Source organism: Rhinolophus hipposideros (assembly GCF_964194185.1).
Source record: "Rhinolophus hipposideros genome assembly, chromosome: 5".
NCBI lineage: Eukaryota > Metazoa > Chordata > Mammalia > Chiroptera > Rhinolophidae > Rhinolophus > Rhinolophus hipposideros.
In genome coordinates, this window is record NC_138051.1 from 80,978,563 (window position 1) to 81,005,191 (window position 26,629).

The window sequence follows — 26,629 nt, forward strand, 5'->3', positions numbered from 1 at the left end:
GAAATTCTAAAAAGGACATAATTACAGTGCCAGAAAACAGATTCATGGTTGCCAGGGAGTGGAGAGAGGATTGACAGCAAAGGGATATGAGGGTCATTTTTGGGGGTGACAAAAATATTCTATACCTCCCTTGTAGTATGGTTACATGACAGAATACACTTGTCAAAACTTGTGGAATTATACACTTGAAATTGATGAATTTTATTGTATGTAAATGATATATTATTAAAGATCATTTAAAAAAAACCTGAGTGATACAGTTGCATATCAGTGTACATTAATTTTCCCCTGCACTCACTTTACCATTTTGTAACTTGCTACCTTTTTCTTATCATGAACCAAATAGCTATTTAAAAATTCCAAGATATTTATTCCAAGAATATCAAGAAAAATTACCAAAAAAAACCAAGAAATGTTGAGAATTAGACCTTCACTTTTCCACTAATTGCTGTTATCATTTTAAGTAAGTTTTCTTTAACAAAAGGAAGCAGAGATCTCAGTCTTACCATTCATCATCATCTGTTCCCTGACAAGGAGAGTCCCAGAAGAGAATACATCTAAAGTAATACACATACACAACCCGAAGACACTGGGAATAGGCATTTAAAATTCCCAACTTGTAAAAAAAAATAAATAAACCCCCCAAATTATATACCTTTATTATTGTTGAACAGTATTTTTTGTAAAGACATACCACAATTTGTTTATCCATTCACATGTTAATAAACATCAGAATTGAAATGATCAAGCTTCACTTTGGCAGCTATAAATCCAGATTAAAAAGAATTATCTCCTTATGAAAACACTAATTCAAAAAGGTATATGTACCCTTCTGTTCACTGCAGCATTACTTATAATAGCCAAGATATGGAAACAACCTAAGTGTCCATCAGTGGATGAATGGATAAAGAAGATGTGGTATATATTTATTTACATATATACACACATACAATGGAGCCATAAAAAGATGAAGTACTGCCATTTGTGACAACATAAATGGATCTTGAGAGTGTCATGTTAAGTGAGGAAAATCAGATGGAAAGGACAAAAACTGTATGATTTTACTTATATGTGGAATATAAAACAAAAGAGTAACAAATGAACAAACATAACAAAACAAAAACTCATAGACACAGACAACAGAAAGGTAACCAGAGGTGAAGGAGCGTGAAATGGTTAAAGGTCACATATATGGTAACGGATGAAAACTAGACTTTTGGTGGTCAACACACAGTAAAGTATACAGCTCAAATTATAATGTTGTACACTTGAAGTTTATATAGTTATTAACCAATGTTACTTCAATAAAAAATTTAAAAAAAGGAGAATTCTCTCCTAAACATCTATCTAAGCATCTTGGACATACCCAAATCAGGGAATAATTACTACAATTAGCAATTAACAGCTCAATTTCATTTGATCCTAACTGCTTTAGGTGGATATGGTAAAAATGTACTATTTATACTTTGTACAGAAAGGAATGGGCCCACAGAGATTAAATTACTTTCTCTAAGGTCTTTCATTCAGCAGGAGGCAGATCAAGCACTGGATTCCATTCCAGTGCTGTTTTTCCTTCCAAAGCCCACCAAGAAATTATGTATTCTTCAAACTTCAAAGCATTTACAACCCTCATCGGGTAACAATATCTGTATCTTATTTTTAAAATGGCATTTATTGGCAAATAATGGTGTACGGATGAACGGGTGAAGGACAGCCCAAGGAGACAGCCCAAGGGGACACAAGGCAAGTATGAGGTGAGTGAAAAGTAGTTCTTCCAATAAACTCATCGTGATTAGCAAACTGCAATCATCACTAGTGAGCAGAGGCCCAAGACTGGGAGAGTCAAGACCAGTGCTAGACAAAGAAATCACCTAAATCACAAGTGGTGCTCATAGTGAAGCATGGAAATGAAGAAGTCTGTTTATCTTACAAAACTCCTAGGCTGAACCATGAAGCTGCCAATATATTTGACTATTTTTAACTTTAAAAGGGCATCTTCTTGGGGTTCAACGCAATAATTTCAAATATAATAATAGGAGAGACAGCCAAATAAATGTAAACCAATCAATAAGCTTTGGCATTTATAATATATTGTAAAGTAATTATCCCTTATTCTTGAGGTAATACTGAATTTTAACAGGCAACACAGCTACCCATTTTGAATTAAATGTCATATAAAATACCAGATGTGCTCGCTTCGGCAGCACATACACTAAAATACCAGTTAACATTAATGCAACAAGTGCAACTATTATTTAAGTCCGATCTATTAACTCAGTTCTAAGGAGTTTTCTTTCTTACTGCACAGTTGCAGCCAGTATCTGGTCTAACACAGATTTAAAACTAAGAAAGTTTAGCCTTGTTAAAAACAAAATACTAACTCTTACAAGGTCTTTACGCTTGCCTCGGAAAGAACAGATGATAATATAAGACGTCAGCATTCTTCTCTACTTTTCAAACATCAATTTTTACTTTCAAGGGTGATAAAAAGCATAAAAGCAGTTTGGAGAAAACCTCTGTGCTGATTCCCTTGAACTTTACAATTGAACCTCACAATCTGTGGTTGTCCTTTTGGACTTCCTCAATTCGGTTTGTTAGAATGAAATCATTTTAAGTAATTTCTATAAAAATCCACAGCTTGGCATGAAAGAGAGAAATGTAAATGTGTGTAATCAATTTCTCAGAAAATGCAGCAGATAACTTCAATAGATCACTTTTAGTCCGCAATTTCCCTGAAATAAGTTTTATGTTCAGGCAGGAAGTAATGAATATGAAATATCAATAGGATGTGATGGCATCATTCGATTTAAGTTTTTTAAGGAAACAGAAAGTCTAAAAAGAGTGGAGGGTGGAGGTAGATGAAGCCTCACAATTATCTACCTATTGATAACTACTATATATTGATAACTTTAAATCTTTTACAAAACAGAATTAGATTTAGAGAGCTACATTTATTATCCACTACCAAATAGATTTTGAAATTGTATCAATTTCATTGGAGCCACTTTCAAAAGAAATATTTTTATCAAGTCTTAATCCAGAATTCTCAGGATTCTAAGCCATGTAATCTTAAGGTTTGAAGGAACTACTACTGTATTATTACTCAAATAAAATTCCATTATCCCTCCCACACAGGTATCAATCAGAACAGATAGTGTTGTATGAGCTATAAATTTTCTGAAGTCTCAGGGCTGGTACAAACTAAGGGATACAAAAGGCAGCATTTTGTCTTAAATGGCATTAGTGCTAACTACTCAGAATTTATGCTTCAAAGACTATAGCATGTACTCACCTGCTTAAATAGCAATGTCATTTCCAACTGAGCTGATAAGCTTTTATTTAACTTATAACATAATAAACAAAATGTGTGTGAGTCTGCAACTTCAAAAATAACATTTCCAGTGTTAACTGGAATCTTTCAAAATAAAGGACACAGATATAAATGACATTCAGCCAGAGTTGATCCCCTAACTCACATTATACTCCATTACACAGCTCCTAATTCTTCTTAGATTTCCTGGATATGCTGTTATAATCTGCCTTCCTGGGAAAAATAAAATAAAATTACTGCTACTCTTCAGACTTATACTTTCCAGTTAATTACAATGGGCTGGAAGAATTTGACATCAAAGCACTTCTTCTCCCTCCTCCCCTTCTTCTTAAAGGTCATAACCTCAAAGCAGATAGGGTTTTCTCAGTTTAGAGTCCCCAAAATAAAACAGCCGCAAGAATGGTTTCACTTAGTTTTCAGCATTAAGTTATGGGACAAGAGGTGGGATGAAATATGGAAAAATACTACCCATCACCTTGTTCTAATTTATACTATCAGAAATATTACATTGTAGATTTCACATAATTTTTTTAATACTTCATGTCTAATAATTGAACTTAACTGTCAATCTTTCTTTTACTTTAATCATCTGTCCAGGGTCTTATTTTTGCTATTTGGAAGGTTACTTAAGGAACGTGTTTTATTCCTGTGGTTTTCCCTTCAAGAGCATTTTTTAAGAAACAGAATAAACTTAGATGTCCTCCACTTGTGTTAGGAATGTGTCTCCACTGATATCTAAAACTGGACTCAATATCTTAAAGACCTCTTATACAAGTGTTTATAATAATCACATCACATGCAAACTATGTTTGCAAACTACGTTTTCAAAAGCTATCCCCATAGTAATTGTGGAAGCTCTTAGTACTGACTCCCTTTAAGGCAAGAAAGTAGGTAATACACCAAGCATGATGCCAGGCTTAGTAAGTGCTTCTTCCCTTCTCTTTTTCTAGTAGAGCAATTTCTAATTCTAGGAAAACTATATTTTGCTTCAGTTATTATATCTCAAAATATTACCAGGTCAACTACTAACCCGTCTTACCTCCTGATAAGAACTATATGCTAAACTTAAACATATGCCTACTCTAGCAATTCCATTTCTAGGTACACATACCCAACAGAATTGTGCACCAAAGACATGTACGAGAATGTCACTCTTGATAACAGCCCAGATCAGTAAACAGCCCAAATGTCCGTCAGCAGAATGAATATACTAAGAGTCAAATAACAGGATACTAGACAGTAATGAAATGAGTTATTGCTCCATCTAAACATGTGGATGCATCTCAAAACCACGATGAATGAAACATGCCAGATTCGAGTGATTATATAGAAAGTATTATATATAACATTCCATTTATATGAGGTTCAAGACTGGGCAAGACTAATATACAGTGACAGAAGTCAAAATAGTGGTGTATCTTTGGAAGGAGGAATGGACTGGAAGAGGCACAAGAGAGCTTTCTGGGGTACTGAAAATATTCTGTATCGTGATCAAGTGGTGGTTAGATGGGTGTCTATTTATTCATTAAACTGTATGCCTAAGATGTGTGTAGTCTACTGTATAAATGTCAACACTTAACTAAAAATAAAAATTTAAATACCTGGAAAAATCAACCGAAGTTAAACTAGAATGTTAAATTTCTGATCTCGCAAATCATAATCTTAAACATATCCACCTACTATTTAATAATCACCCTTTTACTTAAAAAACAAAACCAAAACAGGACATCTAGATATTATAGGGATGGGCTCAAGCATTTTCTTAGCCTTTGTTTAAGACAAACCTGGAAAATTACCGACATTTTTGGTGCTGGGTGTTCCAGGAATTTTTTAAGACAGGGAAGTGTTACGAAAACAGCACTTCAGAATTAAAGCGCTTGTTCTGAGGCAGGAAATGAAAGCATAGAGGGGTTAGTGCTTACTGTCTTTCCTCCTTTCCAGTTTAAAATAATCACATGAAAGCATGCACTAATTAGACAATGCTGTCCATAAAAATATTTATTTTCGGGTCTGGCCCGGTGGCTCAGGCAGTTAGAGCTCCATGCTCCTAACGCTGAAGGCTGCCGGTTCGATTCCCACATGGGCCAGTGGGCTCTCAACCACAAGGATGCCGGTTCAACTCCTCAAGTCCGCAAGGGATGGTGGGCTTCGCCCCCTGCAACTAAGATTAAACACGGCATCTTGAGCTGAGCTGCCTCCCAGATGGCTCGGTTGGAGCGTGTCCTCTCAACCACAAGGTTGCCAGTTTCAACTCTTGCAAGGGATGGTGGGCTGCGCCCCCTGCAACTAGCAATGGCAACTGGACCTGGAGCTGAGCTGCGCCCTCCACAAGTAAGACTGAAAGGACAACAACTTGAAGCTGAAGGGCACCCTCCACAACTAAGACTGAAAGGACAACAACTTGACTTGGAAAAAAGTCCTGGAAGTACACACTGTTCCCCAATAAAGTCCTGTTCCCCTTCCCCAATAAAAAATCTTTAAAAAATATATTTATTTTCCATCTGTACATCTACTTTCATTCCCATGAAGTCATTTCCACCCCCCCTAGATGTTTTAGCACTAGGTTTTTCTTGCACATATTCTGCCAAAAGGGAGAGGTTGATGGGAGCCAAGCACAAAGTATTAGTAACAAATCTGCTTCAGACTGACTAGTGGAAGACTGCCTTTTAGGAGAACTATGGGAAATTATAATGGAAACTGTTAGGGTGCAATGGAGTACAGAACTACTCAGCAAAAAAAAAGTTAAAATGACACCACTGTAGTACTAAAGCACGAATCAATGCTTCCTGATCACTGAAAATGTCAATTTGGGATTTAAAAGGCTTAAACACTCTGGGTAAGCCTGTCAATGTATAATATAACAAAGGTTCTCCTGAAAGTGTAGAAGAAAAAGTGCTTTCTAAGAAGATGAACCTGAAATTCTAGAGGTCAAATATGGTAATGTTGGCAAACAATTTCTTAGTACTAACACTTTTGCTCAATTAGAACAGAAGTATGGGCTCATTTGGAAAGTGGAGGGTCTGACTTTTATTTTAAAATGGGTGAAGCTGAACAGAGGGAGTATACGCAGAGTTTAAGGGACGCTGGACTTGTACCAGGGCTTAAGATGTTCCTGAACTAAACAGACCATGGGCAAACAGAACATTCCTTACATGTGTAAGCATATTCTTTAATAGTGAGAATTGCTGGCATTCCTGATTCCACTTAATCAGGAAATCAAGAGTTCCAAAAATAACTTTTACTTCTTCCAAGAAGGGGGAAGTGGGTTGGAAAGTGAACATTTAGATTCGATACCAACAGTAATAAAAAATATTCTGAAGTTTCTGTGGTTTTGGGAAGCCCAGAGGAAACCAAATGAATTTTGAATCTCCATTATAACTGCTATCTACTTTGAAAAAATAAATATGCACACCTATAAAAATTTGTTCCACATTATTTACTCCATATAAATTATGAACTATTTTATCAAATTCAATGTCATCAATATTGAATACTGACAATATTGTTAAAGAAAAAGTGCTCATATCTGAAAAAGACGATAAATTTGTATTGGTAAGTTCATCAGGTAAAAGTTAAAAGAAAATGCACATACCGTGGATGTTAACTGCTTTAGGATTTTTTAGAGAAACTTAAAAACCAATAGTAAAGAAGAGGAATTTGGGGGCTACTAACATTTTTGGAAGTCAGGGAAGCCTAACTTAAAGATATAAAACAACAACAACAATAACACAGAAATCTGGTACACAAAAATAATTAAATAATGCTTTTGGCAGGAACCACCATCTTCCAGTAATTCACCAAAATGACCAACACAAAGGAAAGGGGAGAGGCACCCACAATCTGTTCTCTAGGCCTTTTAGAAAACATGGAGTTGTTCCTTTGGCCGCATGCATGCGAATCTACAAGGAAGGGGAATACTGGAGACATCAAGGGAATGGGCACTGTTCAAAAAGAAATGCCCCACAAATGTTCCCCATGGCAAAACTGGAAGGGTCTACGGTGTTACCCAGCATGTGGATGACATTGTTGTAAACAAACAAGGGCAAGATTCTTGCCAAGAGAATGAATGCACGTATTGAGCATATAAAGCAAGATTCTTGCCAAGAGAATGAATGCACGTATTGAGCATATTAAGAGCCGAGATAGCTTCCTGAAAAGTGCAAAGGAAATGATCAAAAAAAGAAGGAAGCCAAAAAGATAGGCACTTGTATTCAACTGAAGTGCCCGCCAGCTCCACTCAGGGAAGCACACTCTGTGAGAACCAATGGCAAGGAGCCTGAGCTGCCAGAACCCATTCCCTATGAAGTCATGGCATGAATAAGTGGGGGGAAAAAGACCTCTGTGCTATTAAAAAAAAAGAGACTTCATTTATTTCATATATATTTGCTAGAGATACAGGAGATACAAAAGTGGTATAACAGTCATTACACCAAAGGCAAAAATCTCACCAGGAAGACTACATAGAAAGGGGAGAATGCACTGTGTGCTGGGCAAGCAGACATTACACAAATATATCCTGACCATATATATATGTATCCTTTTGCCAGACACTGCTCTAGGCGCTGGTCATTTCGTATTGAATAAGAGACAAAAACCCCTGCCTGCATGGAGATTACTTTCCAGTGTGGGAGATGGCCAAGAAAAAAGACAAATGCCTCACTCAAGTGGCATTTGAAAAAGGACCTGAATAAGCCAAGTGCAATCCTCATAAAGCACCAAGGATGGAGGCTAATGCATGACTGACATTCCAAGGGCGAGGTAGGCTTGTGTAGTTGGAACTGAGGGAGGGAGGGAAGGGAGAGTGGGACAGGAGTTGATCAAGGGCCTCCTAAGTCTCCATGTAAGCCTGACGTTGACTATGACAGACATAAGAGGGTTCTTAAACAGAAGAGTCACGTGATTTTATCCTGGGTCACCCTGAGTCAAAGGTAGAAGCTGATCCCTGAGCTGTGTATATGCTGCAATAGGACTCAAAGTAAAACTGCATATAAAAAGAATTCCAAAATTAGAACTTAAAACAGAATATAAAAACATCTTCATATTTGTATAGATAAACATAAACTTCATACCCAGAGTTTTACTTCATTAGTCTTTCACTGTCATTAATTAGAATCATATAACGAAGTTCCCAAATTAGTTCCTTTTGTTCTTCTTGGCTGTTATTGATGATCTACTGTCTAGAAAATTGCCAAGGGTATAAATGGCATGTATGGGACCAACTGAAATCAATTAATAAATAGCAACTAAAATATAAAGCTTACTAGCAATATTATAAAACCGTCAACATTCTAAGGGAACCAGAGTTTAGAACCCAAAGCTAGGTCTTTATTGCCAAGTCCAATATGGAGGGAAAAAAGTTGCTAGGCCAAGAACAGATTATTCACTCACTTCTATTATAGCTGGAAAACTTCAAAGGCAAGTTTTAGTATTCAGAAAAAGTGGACTTATCAACTGAGAATCCTGTGATGGCTAATTCTATGTGTCAACTTGACGGGGCCACAGGATGCCCAGATATTTGGTCAAACGTTATTCTGGGTGTTGCCTGTGAGGGTGTTTTAGACGACATTAACACTGAATTGGTAGAATGAGTAAAGCAGACTGCTCTCTTAATGTGGGTGGGCCTCATCCAATCAGTTGAAGGCCACAAGAGAACAGAAACTCCCTCCCAAATCAGAAGGAATTCTTCCGTCTGACTGCTGAGCTGGGACACCACTCACACTGATGCATCAGCTCCTGCTGGGTCTCGAGACTGATGGCTCTCCTGGGTCTCCAGCTTGCTGACTGCAGATCTGAAGATCTGTCAGCCTACATAAATGAATGAACCAATTCCTTATAATCTCAATCTCTCTCTCTCTCTCCCCGACCCTTTCCCTCTCTATAAAAATAGTGCACAGAAAAATAGTGCACATAAAGCAAATGCTATATGATGATGATTGCAGCTTTAATGATTCAGAAAGGTTAGAATCTTCTCCAAAAGATAGCCATTTATTCATTTGACCAAGTTATTCCAGGCCCAATGGGGCTTAGATGACACTTAACATTTTCTTGAATAATAGCCACACTTCTACTTAGAAGTTAAAAATAATCTCTAACTGATGTTAAAGTTACTCATCTTCTAACTCCTTTCTACTTCACTCCTCAAATAGTCACAATCCTCCAACACTAACCATTTGAAGAATAAGTATAGAATCGGAAAGAGTATAAACCCCTATAATTACTATACTTCATTTGAATGGCTTTGATTATAAAGAAATGATAAGAACCCCTCCCCGTATAAAACAAAAATAGCCAAGTACTTCTTTTATCATTTATCAATTGCAGAAAACAGCATTCTAGGTCTCCACGGAAGAGAACACCCTGTCATTGATGGGGTGGGTGTTTTCAGGATACACTGAATACGCATCACTCAAAAATCACATACATAGTGGCAAATATCTTAGAACAAAAAATTGTGTAGTCATACTCTGCACATTCCTCCAAGAATAGAGCATACTAAATAATTAAAAAGTGAATGATAAGTAAAGGTAAAAATCCATTAATGGGAAAAAGAAAACACCTGTCTGTAAGTCATGGTAAACATTTGATACTTGTTAAAATTTTAATAATTTTTTCTTATCGTATGCATATATAGCTACTGAAGTTCATTTCCATGCCAACAGACACATACTGATAATTAACAAGGTTAAACCATGAGGGAACTTCCACTCCACTATATACTGTTTCCCATTTAAATGATACCTTAATGTGTGGGCTGCGCAGAACAGGGATGAATTCTTAACTAAGTCACCAAGCTTTCTTTGTTAAAGAAGCAGCAGCCTCTCTTTCACTCATCTTTCTAAGTCACCAATGGTCACTTTCTTTGAAGAGCTATCAAGTTGGGGGGAGAAGGCAGCAGGCAACACTTTCAAATCTCACCACAGCACTTTCTAGATCAATAAATTACATACGTATCACAAGTATCCAGACAGGATGTATCAAAGAGTAAAACTTCATGGCCTACTGGAAAGGGGAAAGAAGAGGGAGAAAAGAATGCCAGACAACACACAAATCCACTGACCTTTAAGGTCATCCTTTGTTCTTTAACTTCTTCTACATGAACACCTGCAGAAATGCAGGGTGAAATTAAGATCACTATAGCTAAATATATCTTAAAGTACCAAATGGGACTGGAGAAGGAAGTAGGGGTGGGAGAGAGAGTGGAGCACGGATGTAAAGAAAATCATTGGTGAAGCTATTTTTAAAACCACACTATGTTGGAATTTGAATTTCTCTGTTCAAGTTTTTCACATGATTTCAGCGAAAGAAGGATTAAGCATCTTATCTAAAAATGTTACCAAAAACAGAAATAAAAGAAATACAGAGGGTGCCAAAAAAAAGTATACATACTTTAATAAAGGAAAAAACTATAAAAATAGCAATACTCAATACTGATAACAAAAGATGAATACAAGTCACATTTGACTTCTGCAATGACAAGAGGTGCTCAAAGTGGTTACCATCAGCGTCCAGACACTTCTGATTATGGTGAACTACTGCTTGAGCAACGCTGACCAAAGTGCCCACTTGTATCACTGCACATGCTGTTTCAATTTCTTTCTGAAGTGCCACCAATGTAGCTGTCTCCTACTGTACACCACATCCTTTAAGGTCCCCCACAGGTAGAAGTCAATGGATGTTAAGTCAGGAGAACGTGGGGGAAGCTCGACCACCAACAGCACTTCTAAGTCCTCCTATCCACTGTCCCGGCAAATTGTCATCCAGGTAAGCTCTCCCGTCTCAGTGGTCTTGCGCTCCTCCAATGCCAACTGTGCTTCCGCCATTTTCTCTGTCTGGCCTGTAGTACGGTAACCCTAGTATTCATTTGATTAACACTATCTTTTGAGAAAACGTCATGCTACACATTGCTACCGTGATTCAATTCAACTTCAAAAAGCAATACATAGATAACATCTCTTAAAATGTGTATACATTTTTTTGGCACCCCCAGTTATTAGCCAAGAGGCAGAGCAGACTGATTTTAATAACACGTTCCCCTTAAGTACCAGCTAAATGGCACTGGAAATTTTCATGTTCCAGTGAACAGTCTTGTAAAAGTGTTGTTTATAAGGGACTTCCAGGAAGCAAGAGTTCAGTACCTTTGTAACGCTGAAGCAAAGTGAGTGGAAACCAGGTTTACCATCTCTTAGACACAGCCTCGATTTTGCCAGACTGGCAACAAATATGGAAGTGCTCGGCTCGGGCAACTATCAAGCTAGTGAACATCAAAGCAGACTGCCTCTCCCTACCCTAGGGATCCTATTTAAAGCCGCCCTTTGGATTTTTTCCTTCTGTACAGGAATGCAAGTATTTTAATCTCCTCTCCCATATTACTATGGGTATTTCTCTCACCTGCAACTAGAGCAGCTTTTGCTGACAGCAAGCACTGAAGTCAATTCCTCTCACAAGCACGGTTTATCACCCCCTCACTAGTAGTAGCTTAATCCTGTCATTAGTTTCAATGCCCAAAACTAGGATTTCCTGAGGACAGCCACAGGATGTGCGACAAACAGCAGGGGCCAAGGCTTAAAGTTGTTGATTCAATATAATCAAGAGTTTAAAAGAATGGTTGCTAATGCACAGCCAGAAACAGAGGGTCTGAAACAAAAGGAAGAACGGAGGCCAAGTGCCTCGGAAAAGTTAAGGAACTGAGCTTTAACAGGTGCCAGCTCACAGCCAGGACAGCAAGTCTTAATTTGTCCAAGAATTACCCTTCTAGCCTCCTTCGGGGCTGGAACATATTACGAGACGTTTAGAACTACAGGAATGAAGAAATACGTGTCCTGTGGTCAAGCACCCACCGTCAGATGAAGAGGATTATTGGCAAATAAGGCAGCCACTGGGAAAGCTAGGCTTGGAATTAAACTAACAGTTTTAGAGGTAAAAGGCAAGGCAATAAATAAGTTTCACTAACTGATTAGTATTGAGCATTAAAACCATTTTTATAGTGGGCAGGACCATTTCTAGGTTGTGTAAAACAAAAGTAACTCCAACCAGCCTTCAGACGCCTGACCATAGGTCTCTGAATCCTTAGTTCTCTCTTTTCCCTCCCCTAACTGGTTTCAAGCTTCTCCATCTATGCCACTGATCAAGTCAGCAAGGGTCATCAGCTCTTTAGAAGGAAGCACCAACGCATTTAGATTTCCAAAAACAATGGAAATTGGCAACTTAGCTTTACCACCAATTCCTGTTCCACAAGCCAACATTTCCCTATTTCTTTTAAAAGAAAGAGATCCTGCATCTTCCCTTCCAATTTCCTTTCCTTTCCCCAATAACCACCAGAGTTGCTTTTGGTTTTCTTTGATGTAAGCAAACACAAAAACAACAACAAAAAAAGTGGGGGTGGTAACCCTTAAATCTCTTAAAAGTTAGTTTGCATTATAAACTGAGGTTTTCTTTAAAACGCGTGTATCAGGGCCATGTCCACCAACACTCAGGGGTCTGGTAGAGTGCACTAGAATCCCTGTTTTTAACAAGCTCCACAGAAGTGGTGCTCAACCCAGCTGCACATTAAAATCATCTGAGGTGATTTTAAATAACACCCTGCTGGATCTGCAAGGGGGACCGGCCATCAGTTTTGTTTTTTTCTAAGTTTCAGGTGTACAAAACAATATAATAGTTAGAGGTATTCCACCCCTCACAATGTGAAAAACCCCCGCCCCCAATCTTCTACCCCTCTGACATCGTACACATCCATTACAATTCCACTGACTCTATTCCCTATGCTGTACTCCACTGTTTTTAAGCTTTCCTACGTGTGAGCGATGTCAGGAACCACCACACTGTGGTTGGTAATGCAGATAGTCCACGGACCAAGTTTCAGAACAGAGGCTTAAGAGAAGACACCTTAATGAAGCACCACCAAAGCAGAAGGCAGGCTGATACAAAGATTTAAATAATCAGAAAAACCATAGGTGACCATTTAAAAAAAAAAAAATTTCCTCTTCAGAAAGCTCTCAAATCTGGCAAGCCACGAGGGAATACTTGTTCTTAACTGAAAACAGTCCATCTCTCTTGCCACTTCTCTGTACATCTTAAGTATCCTTGTGGCAATAAACAGCAATGAGGGTACCGCAAGGCTTGGATCGAGTCTCCTAAACTGATGTCCTAAACAAAACTGATGTCCGGTCCCCCTTGCAGATCCAGCAGGGTGTTATTTAAAATATTCTCAGGAATAATCGTAGGGGTAAAATGCAACCTCAACCATGTTAAGGTTTAGAAAGTTACTGTTCCTCAACGAACGAAAGAGAGTCGGCTATAAAGTTCACAAATTACAAGTAATGAGAACAGGCTGAAGGAATGGTCATATGTCTCAGCCTAACAATAACTGAACAAATCCAACTGTGGGGGGAAAAAAACTTTAAAAGAAATTTTCTTATGAAATAAAACGAAGGTAATTCACCCACTTCAATCTTAAAAAACACAGCCTGACTCACAGTACTTTGAAGCTTCATTTCTTTGTATCATCTTACTGCATCATCTAAATGCAGTGGGGACATCTAGTTCAGGGCTGCCTTCTTGTCCAGAGGAATGTACCCAAACTCCTTATTTGTTTTGTATTAAGAACAATGCTTTACTAAATGAACAAGTCTCTATTTGGTCAAAGGTTCGCTTCTAGCCTGCTGCATAAAGGCATCTTCATAGCCAGCTTCAAACCAACTCTGAAACAAGACACAAAATGAGAGGCCACTAGTGTGGCAAGAAATTTTTACTAGCATTTGGATTTGGAAGAAAGAGATGGGAATGGAAGAAGAAATAGACTTTGCTCCAAAAGCTCATGAGTATTCAGAATATATTTCTGGAGCAGGAAGGGAGGTTAAAGGGGTTACTGACGCACAGAGGAAACAGGTTGGCAAATGCTCCAAAGGGCTCTCATTTGTGGGGCTGATCACTCAAAACTGAACTTCGCTGTTTTTTGGAAAATAAGCAGACCAGAAATCAGAAAATTAGAAATAGGTTACAAAGTAGTCTATTTTAATAAAATGTTAAATATCATTAATGCCAACTTCAGAAGTAGAAATGGATGGAGTTCTATTCTGAGATAACATACTGAGAAAACTTGTTGGATTTCTGAGCTCAAATTTCTCCACCTGTGAACCTGTCCTATAGCTTGCCATTATCAGAAGGCTTAAGTTACTGGTTAAAAAGCTCTTTAAGCTAAACATGAAGAGGATCCATTACAAAAGAAAAACCCTTTTTCTTTGACTGCTGGTAATTTAGCAGAGTGGTATTATCTACAGAAAAAATCCACACAGATAGACTGGTAAGGAACATAAGAGCATTAAGATCTGAGTTTACTTCAAATAATCAGCTCGTTTTAAGGGAGTTTAAGGTTTTGGGGGGTGGGTGGGTGAGGAAGGTTTTAGGGGAGAAGAAAGGCCAGTCACCTCCATGCCCAGTTCCAGGAAGTGGCTCCAGGCTGTATCTGGCTTTCCTGGTAGCTAACACCACAACTCCAAATAACATACTCACACCTCTGCTTTTTTAATTTTATTTTAACTAGTTTCAGGTGCACAAGACAAAGTAATACTTAGACGTTTATCATTTATATCCCTCACACTGTGTGAACCCCCGCCCCCCATCCACTATCCCTCTGACATCGCACACAGCCATTACATTACCAATGCCTCTATTCCTAATGCTGTACTCCGCTTCTTGTAAGTATATACATCCATATATATACATATATATGTAAAATTATAGTTGGCATTCATTACTGTTCAGCTTCAGGTGTACAGTGCAGTGATCAGGCAACACCTCTGCTTCTTGATCCATCAACCCCAGATGGTATCTAGAAAAAACATTTGTACCTCTACTGCTTTCTATGTTCTCACTCCCCCATCATCACCAATTTCTGTAATATTACTATTTTGAAGTCTTCCAGTGGCTAATTTTACCTTCATAAATTTGAAGACTGTGTCTTAACTTACAAACTTCAGATAGTATCTATTGGCTCCCCACCACTATAATACAAACTGATATACCGGTGTGTCCTCCACCTTCCTTTCCTCTCTATCTATACCACCTGCCTTCTTGCAGCTAGTTTTACACTGATTTATAACCATAGCTAAACATTCTTCCATGCTTTGACTATAACTGACCCTAAAACTAGAAACTAATTAAAACAATTATTATTTCACTATATTTGTGTTAAACAGAAGAACGTTTTTCAAGTGTAAAGGCTAAGTGTTTTCCCTTTTTTTAACCCCCAACAACTCAAGTCGTATTTTAGTTTTGATTTCACCTTAAATGAAAGAGCCGTTCAACATTTCATAGTTCATAGTACAGGTAGTATCATTCTGAAACAACGATTTCAGATCCACTAATTCTGGCTTGGGGGGAAAAAAAGAGAAAAATCATGCTAAGCCCACAGAAAGAGAATAGTAGCCACTGTGTGAAGAGTATATAGTGCCATAAATGCTAAAATCTGACACCGGTCGTATCTTTTCTTGGAATAGAATGGATATTAATGGACAACCTGAAATCCAACTTTAGTATTTAATGACAAGCAAGTATTTATATTTTAATTCAAATCTAACCTGCTTTATAGTTATCTGTAAATCTTATGAGAAACTAAGTTCAGCTTCTCCATCCTAATTTGATTCTTAATGTTCTTCCATGACTACAGTTTCCGTATCTGTATCATTAATGAGATGATACACTCACTGTTAGAATGCAGCACACGCTACCCTGGCTCTGAAAACTAGCTTATACACGGGGGCATCTGGTTACAAGAGGATCCCGCGAATAACCTGGCTAAGAGAGAGAAGGCCAAACCAACTATCTCATAACAGTGTGAAGATTTCCCACTAAGAGAAAATCAGTAACAACATTAAATCAAAGAGTGTATTTATATTTAAATAACAAAGTATTAATCGTAAATCTACTGTACATCTTTTCCTAAGTCCTGTAATTCCAAAACCATTGGTTTTGGAATTTATACATGAAGCTTTAATTCAAGAATAATCCTATGAGTGAATGATTGATCTTATCCTCTTTAGATGTATAGATTTCTTAACTTCTCAGAGTTTAAGAATATAATAATGGACTAAATCATACTGACTCTCCTCAATGCTCCAAACATTTTTTTCATTTAATCATTCACCAAGTATTTACAGCATGTCCACTAAGTGCCAAACACTGTTCTGAACAGAAAGAGGAAAGTGAACTAGATGGCCCAAACTCCCTGTTTTCATGTTTATATTCTACTTGGGGAACACGGATAATAATTTTGAGGATAATTAAGTCAAACGATAGTGATTTTAAGGTCTTGAAGTAGGTTCTATCTAAGATGCAAGGGAGGGGCAAGACATGGGTCCCTGCCCTCCAAGAACTTATAACCTAACAGAGGAGATGACATACACATGGAAAAATTATAACAAAGCGTTAGTCGACTTTCATACACTTAGCTTTGGTATAACTCGTACTTTCACACATTAGACAATGAAATTCCAAAGCCCCCCGTCTAGCTACACCAACTGACCAACAAACTTTTGCAGTTACTGCTCCATAATATTGCCCATTAACTGAAAGTTCATTTTTGTTTTGGTAAAGTCTCTGTACTTCTACAACAGCATTATTCTAATACTTTATTAAATTTCATCCTTGTATTACTAAAAATGTTTGCTAAAGGGAAAAATAAAGTGAGAATACTAATAAGATATACAGGATTCAGAAACTTAATTCAAACCAAAAATTATTAGACATGCTGAATGAGGCAATAATAAACTATACATTCACTGGAATTAAGCTATAGCTACATGACAAGTTATGAAGAAAAAAAATAAAAATCAAGTTACATGAAATACTTGAGTAGACAGTCAAAATTATAATGAAAAGGTAAGGCTTCATTAGAGATTGCAGTATATGTTTAGTATTTTAGGACCGGACACCAATTGTAATGTCTAGCATGTAAGTTTACTGATTGACTTGTATGCACACTTTGAAGAAAATTATTGTGTTCAAACATCAAACACCGACTTTGTAAAACAAAATTATAAATCTGTGATATTATAAAGTTATCAAATATGGCTTTTGGAAGATAAAAGGTATTGGCATAAAGGTGTCATAAAAGACGCAGCATTTTATTTGGCCCTGAAGAAGGAACAGCATCGGGGACAGGAGAATAAGCATTGTGTCAGAGGGACCAAATTGGTTTAAACAAGGGCACATGGGAGGGAGGGTACAGAAAAAGTAGGTTAAGCAAATGTCACACTACACAGGATCCTGAACATCATATAAGGAATTGGGACTATTCTGCACGCCACTGGGAGTTACTGAAGGCTGTTCTTTTCTACCTCTGCATCTTTAAGCAGACAATGACAAACAGAGCTGTCTGTTAGGAAGATTTAACAAGTGGTTGTGTCTAGGAAAGACGGGAGCAAGAAAAAGACAGTTGTAGGTTGGTGCAATAGTTTAAGCAACAGGTAATCAGGGCCTAAAATAATAATGTGACAGTGGGAATAATCAAAAATTAGAGGCAGAATCAAAAAAGTTTGACTGATGTGTGTGTGTGGGGGTAAGATTTCGGGTCTAAACAACTTGAAGATAGTGAATATTTAATTGAGAAGACAAAGAGAGGAGGCAATGAGAAAAGTGTAGCTGGCATAACTTCTGTGATGTTCTTCTTAAGGATACGTATCCTAAACTTAATCATGAGGAAACACTGGGTGAACCCAAACTGAGGAGACTAGTAACATGAGAGGCCTGTAATCATCAAAGGTGTTGATGTCACGAAAGCCAAAGAAAGACTGAGGAACTGTGACTGAAAACTAGAGAGGTGACAGCTAAATCCAACAGGTGATTCTGAACCCATCCATATTGGGACACTGGCAAAGCCGGAATGGGGTGTGAAGATCAGTCAGTCATAAAGCATCAGTATTAGTTACTGAAATAATTAATACCAGGTTTATATCAGTTAATTAATGTATTAGACTCAATTTCTTGCTTTGGATGGTTGTGTTGTGGTTATGTAGGGAAATGTCTTTGTAGGAAATACTCACTAAAGCATTTGGGTTGATGGGGCTTCAAATCAGCAACTTCCTTTCAAATGGATCAGGAAAAAAGTTCTTTGTGCTATATTTCCAAACTTTCTGTAAGTTTATGGTTGTTTTACAGTAAGAAAAAGATTTTAAAGTATTATGTTCAGAAATATTAACTCTGACACATGACTATAGCTCTACTTTGTGGAATTTAGTGACAAACATTTAAAAATATTGTGATTCCCCCCCCCCCCATATTCTTAGTTCTCTTCCCCTGCAAGTAGCCTTAAAGACAGCAGGGAAAAAGCAAGAACACCCAGGAAGACTAGAATGTTCAAAATTTGCCCTACATTCTCCATTTTTCCCCAGAAGTTGCAGAAGTTTCATTAAATGAAATAATACATATATTTAAAAATACAAGACATATGAAAGATAATCTTTGTATGGCAACAGATCTGCACTGCAAATCAACAGGGCCCATACGGAGCCAAGAAAGAAAATAAGACATACTTTAGCAGAGGTAATACATGAACTCCTTAATCCGTTTCAAAAAAAAAATTCTGCATAAAAGTCTCAAATTTAAAACCCCATATAAAATGCTAAGAACTCCAATAACAGAGCAGCTTAGAGAAGAGATATGTAAACTGATAATCTTAAAAACAACACATCTTTCAAACATAGTATCTGTAGAGAAGTGAATCTAGTCCCAAATGGGGTAGAGGATGTGGTAAAGAGATTAGAACATGTACATGGTAGTGCAAGTGGTCAAGTGTAAAGATAAAATTAAAAACTGCCATGTAACAGGCAGCTTATTTAAAGCCTCTCTAGACCTATCATTCTTTGCTTATCGGAAACGGACATAGGCAAAATAAAGGAAATTAAGTTCTGGTTCCTCTTCACTGCCTTTAGTCCCATCTGCAATGGAATGCCGTTGCTTTAGCATCCTGTTGGGTAAGAGGAAGGCTTCTGGAGTGGCCCCACAGGAAGGACTGTTTATGGTGAGAACAATTTTAACATCAGAGAAATAATAAATGTGCAAGTAAACAAAATTGTTGTATCTTATGAAAAGGAAAAAATATTATGCCTAAAATGAACTTATTCAAATAATGCTTAATATTTGTTTGTCTGGTAGCAGCAACCAGAAAATTAGAGTATAAAGGCATGAAAAGAAAACTGGCTTATTTCTAATATTCCTTTAAACCAACATAAAACTAGGAACATGCACTTACATTACATGATCTTTTCCCCCCTCATTCTTAAACAGAAATCACATGTGAGATATTTACCATAAAGTAGAAAGAGTTCTACAATTTACAACTTCCTTATGTAACAGTCTCTTCTGTTCATATATGGGCTTACATTTAGCATCCCCCATTCCCAATTCATAGCACTCTTGCAATTCAATGAAAGAGAGAAATACTGGTGTAGCTCTTATGCAAATCTGATTCTTTCCAGACGAAATTTCTTCAAAATATAAAAACTGAAAAAGCAGTGCATTTTAAAATTTATAGATCTAGAAAGCCTAGATAGTCCAAGATGAAACTGAGAAGAGGAATGCCTCTAAAGTAAATCATACACACATATAAATATAACCATGTAAGAAGACATACCAAAAACTAACTTAAAGTAGAGGAAAACAAGAAACACATGTAGAAGATATATTTGATGCTGAGTTAAGAAAAGATTTCTTAAGGCACAAAAACACTGTCCATAGAGGAAAAAACTGTAAATTCCACTATAATAAAAAGGAAAACTTTTATAAAGCAAAGCACCGTAAATGAGATGAAAAGAAAAGCCATTTCTCTCGGTTTTTGAGAAAATAGTGATAAACAATTATTAACCCAGAACTCATGAAGAACTCCTAAAAATACTCATATAAAGAGATGGTTAACAATCAGGAAGATGCAAATAAAAACTACAATGATATACTGTTTCACACACATCACACTAGCAGAGATTAAAAGGACTGACAATATCTTTTAATATCTTTAGGCATGAAAAGGGGGAACCATTCCTACCAGAATGGGTACAAGCACTTTTGAAAGAATGTGGTAGCCTCTAAAGATGCCCAGTCACTGCCAGGTATATGCCCTAAAGAATCTCACTCATGCAAAGGACCTACGGAAGATTGCTGTTGCTATACTATGTAACAGCTAAAAACAGCCAACAGTCTATGTCCATTGATCGAGTGGTGAACAAAAAAGGTGTGGTGATACTGTGTGGAATACTATCCAGCAGTGAAAATGAACGAGAACCTCAGACACAACAGGAATAACTCAAACAACATTAAACAAACATAAAGCAAGTTGCAGATTCCTATATGAGCAATTTATGTAATATTTAAAAACACAAAAACAATACACAGTCCTCCTATTAGAACACAGTCGTCCCTAAAAGTGTGCTGGACTGTGAGTTTTCATGTAGCACAATCTATGGTGCATCATTAAAAAATTGGAAAAAATGTGTTCCTGGCTCATCTAAAATGCCAAACAATTTCCCCCAAGCTACTAAAACACTTGTAAATATCTACATAATAATAATCTACCTAGAATTTCTGTAAAATATAAAGCACCTAAATCACTAGTTTCCTATTTTTAACCCTTAAGTAATTTGGGGGGCGGCTGGTTGGCTCTGTTGGTTAGAGCACAAGCTCAGAACACCAAGGTCGCCGGTTCGATTCCCACATGGGCCAGTGAGCTGCGCCCTCCATGATTAGATTGAAAATGACTTGACTAGGAGCAGATGGGTCCTGGAAAAACACACTGTTCCCCAATAAAAAATAAAAATAAAAACAGAAATTTGGGTACACTTGCATGCAGCACTGTGATACTGCACACAGTATGAAATCCACTGTATTTCTAGTTTATGCATTCGTTTGTCTCAACAAGCTTTGGCACTCCTACATTTTCTTCAAATGGAGGGACTTTTTTGGGTCCCTTAGGCTCACCTACTTTCTCCATAGGCTTTTCCGCATGATCACAGGACATTTTCATTAGTTATGTGGGGAAGATGATGACACTAGTGCACAACACATTTAAACAACTCAAGTGGACGGAGACACGGTCCTATGAGGAAAAGAGTGGAAATCTGACTGACATGCACTCTGCAGTCTGTTTCCCAAATTCATGCACAACTGGAAGCATTTTTGGTGGTGAGCCTTAAGAGGATTTAGTATAGTGGGTTTGGGTTCAGACAGTTAAATCTCATAAGCATTTCTGCAAATCACTGTAGCAAGTAGACAGTGAGCCTTCAAGCAGTGCGGGCTACTTGTACTACACAGTACTTATGGACAGATTCATAGTACAGGCCTCAAAGTACAGAGCAAGACAGTTTGGGACTAGTGATTATCTCTGGGGAAGGGACGAGAGAAACGGAATCAGGAAAGGGCACTAAGGAAGTCTTTGCCATCTTTTTCTTTTTAAAAAGTGAAATAAATAGGGTGAAATATTAACATTATTAAAATATAAGCTCATGAGTACATTCTTTTTTATACCTTTTCATGAAACCTGAAGGGCCAATAAAATTCTTACCCTATCTGTAACAGGCCACAAGCCTGCTGATATTAAGCAAACTACTCACGAATTTGAATTCGATGTAGACAGGGCAAGAGAACCAAGCAGTGTGTCTATTTCTGTCGTCCTAACACCCTTACCAGACAAGGCTGCCTCTGTGAGAAGCCCCTCCCGCACAGCCTCTGCCCTCAGCCACTCGACCTGCAGCACCATGCTCGGGCCACAGTGGCCTCCCTGCTCTCCCTGAACACAGAGCCGTCTCCATCTCCGGGCCTTGGGTCCCTGGGCATCAGGGCTAACCCCTCCACTCCTTCAAGTCCTTGCTAATATCTTACCTGGTCAATGGCCACCCTACTTAAAACTGCAAACTGGGTCCCCAGAACTGATCACTCACTCCCCTCCCCCCCTTACCTTTTCTCCAAAGTACTCACCACTATTCTAACACATGCCTTGAGCATTCAAATACTTGGTGAATGATTAATAACATTTCAATTTTCCTACTCTATACTACTCCCCGGGACTAATACAACAATCCACTACTCCCTGTAACCCCAATACTCCCCAAGTATATACTTCACTCAAATGACCTGCTTATATGCCCATTTCCTGTGGATTCTGATTCACAAAGTCTGACACATAGTGAGATACTCAGTGTTTGTGGAATTAATGAAATGCAATGTCCTAAACATAAGAGATTTTCTCTTAAAGCAGGCCATTTCTATTATAAAATCACATTCAAGTAATTAACTGTAGAAACTTCATTTTAAAGGTCACCTAAGGCACAGTCAAAAGGCTGGTGCTTGGTTCACATCTTTTTTTCTACCAGGACACAAAGCTTCTCTCAATGGCACCATAAAAATAAGCACTACCTCAATGCACTCGAAACTAAAAGAAATCAGGCCAAATTTAACTAAGACCAGATAACAGGCTTTATGAGAAATAGTATTTATCTCTATTGTTGGTTAGATTTTTATTTTCCTCTATTTTGGCAGAGAAACAATGCAGCCGATAGAAAAGTCTATCATACAAATTCAAAGTTTTAGGAAGCAATTTAAAAAATATTATATTTATAGCGGGGAGTGGCAAATTTTTTAAATGGCCACAAATTCTTTGAGCAGCCTCCCATCTGAGGTGGAGTCTGATTTCCCACCCGCTACAGTCTGGGCTGGCCTTCGTGACCTGCTGGTTAACAACAGAGCAGAAAAGGTCATGGGGTGTCAGCAGGTTCTTTGGAAAGCTCGCTCGCTCTCTGAAGCATCCTCTCTGGATACCCAGTCACCACCGCGCTGTGAGGAGCCCACGCCACGTGGGGAAAACACGTGAAGGCGCTCTGGTCAAAGCCTCCGCTGAGCCAAGCCTTCAAGTCACTCCAGCCCAGGTGACACGAGTGAAGACTCCTCCAGATGACCCCAGCCCCCGGCCATCTGAGTCTTCCAAGCAGAAGCCCCAGACATTGTGGAGCAAAGACAAGACATCCCTGCTGTGCCCTGAGGGAATTCCTGACCCGAGGGATCTGTGAGCCATCTGTGAGCGTAATAAGATGCTTGTTGTTTCACCCACTAAGCTTAGGGGCTGGTTAGAGAGGCAACAGACAAACTGGAAAACAAGTGCTAACCCAAAGCCTATCTAATTACCATACCTAATTTTCCCGCCACCTAGATTTCATTATTTAGTACAGATAAGTCATTTATCCAGAAGTCATGCGTCACACAGATCCATGCTCTAGGATGGAGCAAAGAAATTATCCAAAGTTTACTTTACCAGCTGTTAGCCATTCACTTTTTAGTCACCTAAATCTGTGTGTTGAATCAATAAGGTTGCTGCATCTATGTGAAGTAAGGAGATTCGTGCTGGCTATAGAAACATATCTCAGATGGAAGCCCACGACCTGCAGTAACGCTGTAGAAGGGAGGATAACACTGTAGCTAGTGTGAAGAGGAAGCTCCTCTCAAGGCTCCATGCTGTGTTCACTTCATTAATGAAGTATTTCCTTTCCCAAGAAATCAATTCATGAAACTGAAAATGACCAACACTTTCAAAATCTATTTCCAAAAATCTCTTACAAGTGATAACAAGGATGTATTACAGATCAGAAATAATAAGGCAAAATTCTGGTTTAAGGAAACAGCTTAAATCAATCAAAATCAGATGTATGACGTCCTTCTTGTTTTTCAAAGCAAACCAAGTCAATCTTGCCACGAAATACTATTTAACTGAAGAGTAGAGATCTCAAGGCTGAGAATGTGGATGTTTTATAAGAGTAAAACTGATTTTAGGAGCATTAAAAAAGCAACAAGTGAAATTATTATGTGTCTCAGACAGTGGAAATACTTTCATAAGTGAAAAACAAAAAGCCAATTTTGTGGATTTTTAACTTTTCTGCAGTCAATGCTGCCCTCTAGTGACGCGGAATAAAAGTCAACTATCAGAAAACGAATGTTAAACTTTTTTGTTCATTTTAGTATGTTTGGGTATTTAATTTGGACTACAAATCCCACCAAACACAGAATAAACAGATACAGGATGAATTTTATTAACTACTTTATGTTAAATTAAAAACTCTTTTAAAAGGAATTAAATCAAGGACACTAATTCATGAAAACAGCAGCTTTTCAGTACTATGGGAATGAAATACCACTACACAGTGAATTACACCTTCACATAAAACTGTACAATTCAAGAAAGACCCTGAAGGGCTATTACCTGCGACTTACAAGGGTAAGTAGGATAGTTAGATTAAAGCTTCACTGTCTGTAAAGAAAATTCAACAGGAAGCGAGCCAGGCTTGCTCTTATGTCACGTGTATCAAACACACTGAAAAGTGTCCACAGAAACCAAGCCCTCACTCACCTGCCAACCTGCCGATTAGGATACCTGCTTCTCAATCTAGAGAAAAAAGCTCAAGAACATGTTTGGTTGCTAAGTATTTCCCGAGCCCAGGACATGTTCCAAGGAGAGAAAGCCTTACCGAGGGTGGTGCCATCCTTCCCCATGATGCACTGCATGGCGGTGACGATCTGCTCCACAACAGGTGGTGACAGTGACGTGGCGTACACCGCACTGTGAGAATGTGTTCGCAGATAGTCTATCAGCTCCTGGGGAGTTCGCAAAAGCACGGCGTTAGAGCGTCTGCACCTCACCCCCTGCCTGCAAAGCCCGTCCTCACACTCCGAAATCAGGAAAAGACAGTTCTCTAACATCAACTTTAAAGGTGTCGAATAACCTCCAAATACAGAGATTTATAAAAAGGATAGAAATGTGACAGAAATTAAACAGAAATGCACTGGGCCTTTCATGAGAACACTTAGGTTAACTCACTGAATAAAGAAAAGCCTTGTCTGGCAGACCCAAGGACTTCAAAACAACCAGGTATCTATCCTTATTCTGATACCATTTAACTTTACTAAATCTTGAAGTATTCACACAAAAAAAGCTTATGTACCAGAACCAAAGAAGACACAAAATGTGGCTATAAAACGGTTCATCAGTTCAAAAATACTAAAAATTGTATAAAACCCACAAAAGCATAAATACACTGTACCTAAATGATCTCCCAGAGTATGATTTTTCTATCCTTTGGTTTAGCAACAAATCTTACCAAAAAGCAATCAACTCTCCAAAGTAAGCCTGGACCCGTTAGCAAAAATGTGAGGTAAAAATCTGTTGAACTTCACTAAAACCACTGATAATGGATTTTTCCTAAAAGGCAATCAATTATCAAGAGAAAGTCCATGCTTTAAGACTTCCAATGTCAAGTTTTAAAGAGGATTTAAGGACATTTACAAGCACCTACTATGTGCCACATATAAATACTTAACATACATGGCTTTTTTCCTAATACCGTGGAGTTTTTTTTAAATAGTTTTATAGACATATAATTCACATACCATAGTATTCACTTTTTTAAAGTGTACAATTCAGTGGTTTTAGTATATTCACAGAGCTGTGCAACTTTCATTACTACCTAATTTTAAAACATTTTCACTACCTAAAAAAAAACCTCATACCCATTAGCAGTCACTTTCTACTTCCCCCATCCCCTCATCCTCTGGCACCCACTAAGCTGCACCCACTAACCTATTTTCTATCTTTATGGTTTGCCTATTCTGGATATATCATATAGAAGAAATAGTATGTAACTGGCTTCTTTAACTTCACTTAATGCTTTCAAGGTTCACCCATATTGTAGCATGGACATATACTATTTTTTAAACCCTTACTACAATTTTATAAGCTAGGCATATTTATTTATGTTTTACTAATAAGGAAATTGAAAGGGTAAATGCTTTGCCCGAGGTCTCACAAAATTGGGGAAATATTCAAACCCAGGCCTCTGTCTTCCACAGTTTGAACATATTCCCACAATACCACATTGATTGTGAAATGCCTCAAAGTTCGTTATATAATTTTTAAATTGAAAACAAAAACAGAAACAATGCCTTGTAGTATACCAGAGCTAGCAAAATAATCTCTTTTCTCCCTGTGTCTATGCTCATCCACGATGCATTTGAGCATGTGGCTCTCATGACAACCCCACTACTTTGGACTTGTGAGCACAACTCACACCCAGCGGAAGACTGTGGCCAACAGCACCACTGTGGGTGTTTCATACAAGAGCGTATTCTGTATCTCACACCAGCACATAGTTTAGAATGAAGCTCAAATACGAAAACAACAAACAATGAACAGATCCGGCCTTCAGTGCATCAGAGTCACTCACCAGGCAGCTGAAGTGTGAACCCGCTGGTACTCTCTCTGAGCCTAAGCCA

General features: G+C 38.0%; 1 protein-coding gene across 1 annotated transcript in view; it reads right to left on the bottom strand.

The window, feature by feature from the left end:
* The window catches only part of SPTLC2 (serine palmitoyltransferase long chain base subunit 2), an 88,341-nt gene that overhangs the window by 14,386 nt on the left and 47,326 nt on the right, over positions 1-26,629 (bottom strand). The window contains exon 9 of the mRNA XM_081049826.1: positions 24,829-24,955. Within this exon, the coding sequence (XP_080905952.1) occupies positions 24,829-24,955 (127 nt within the window). The remainder of the gene's footprint in view (positions 1-24,828; positions 24,956-26,629) is intronic.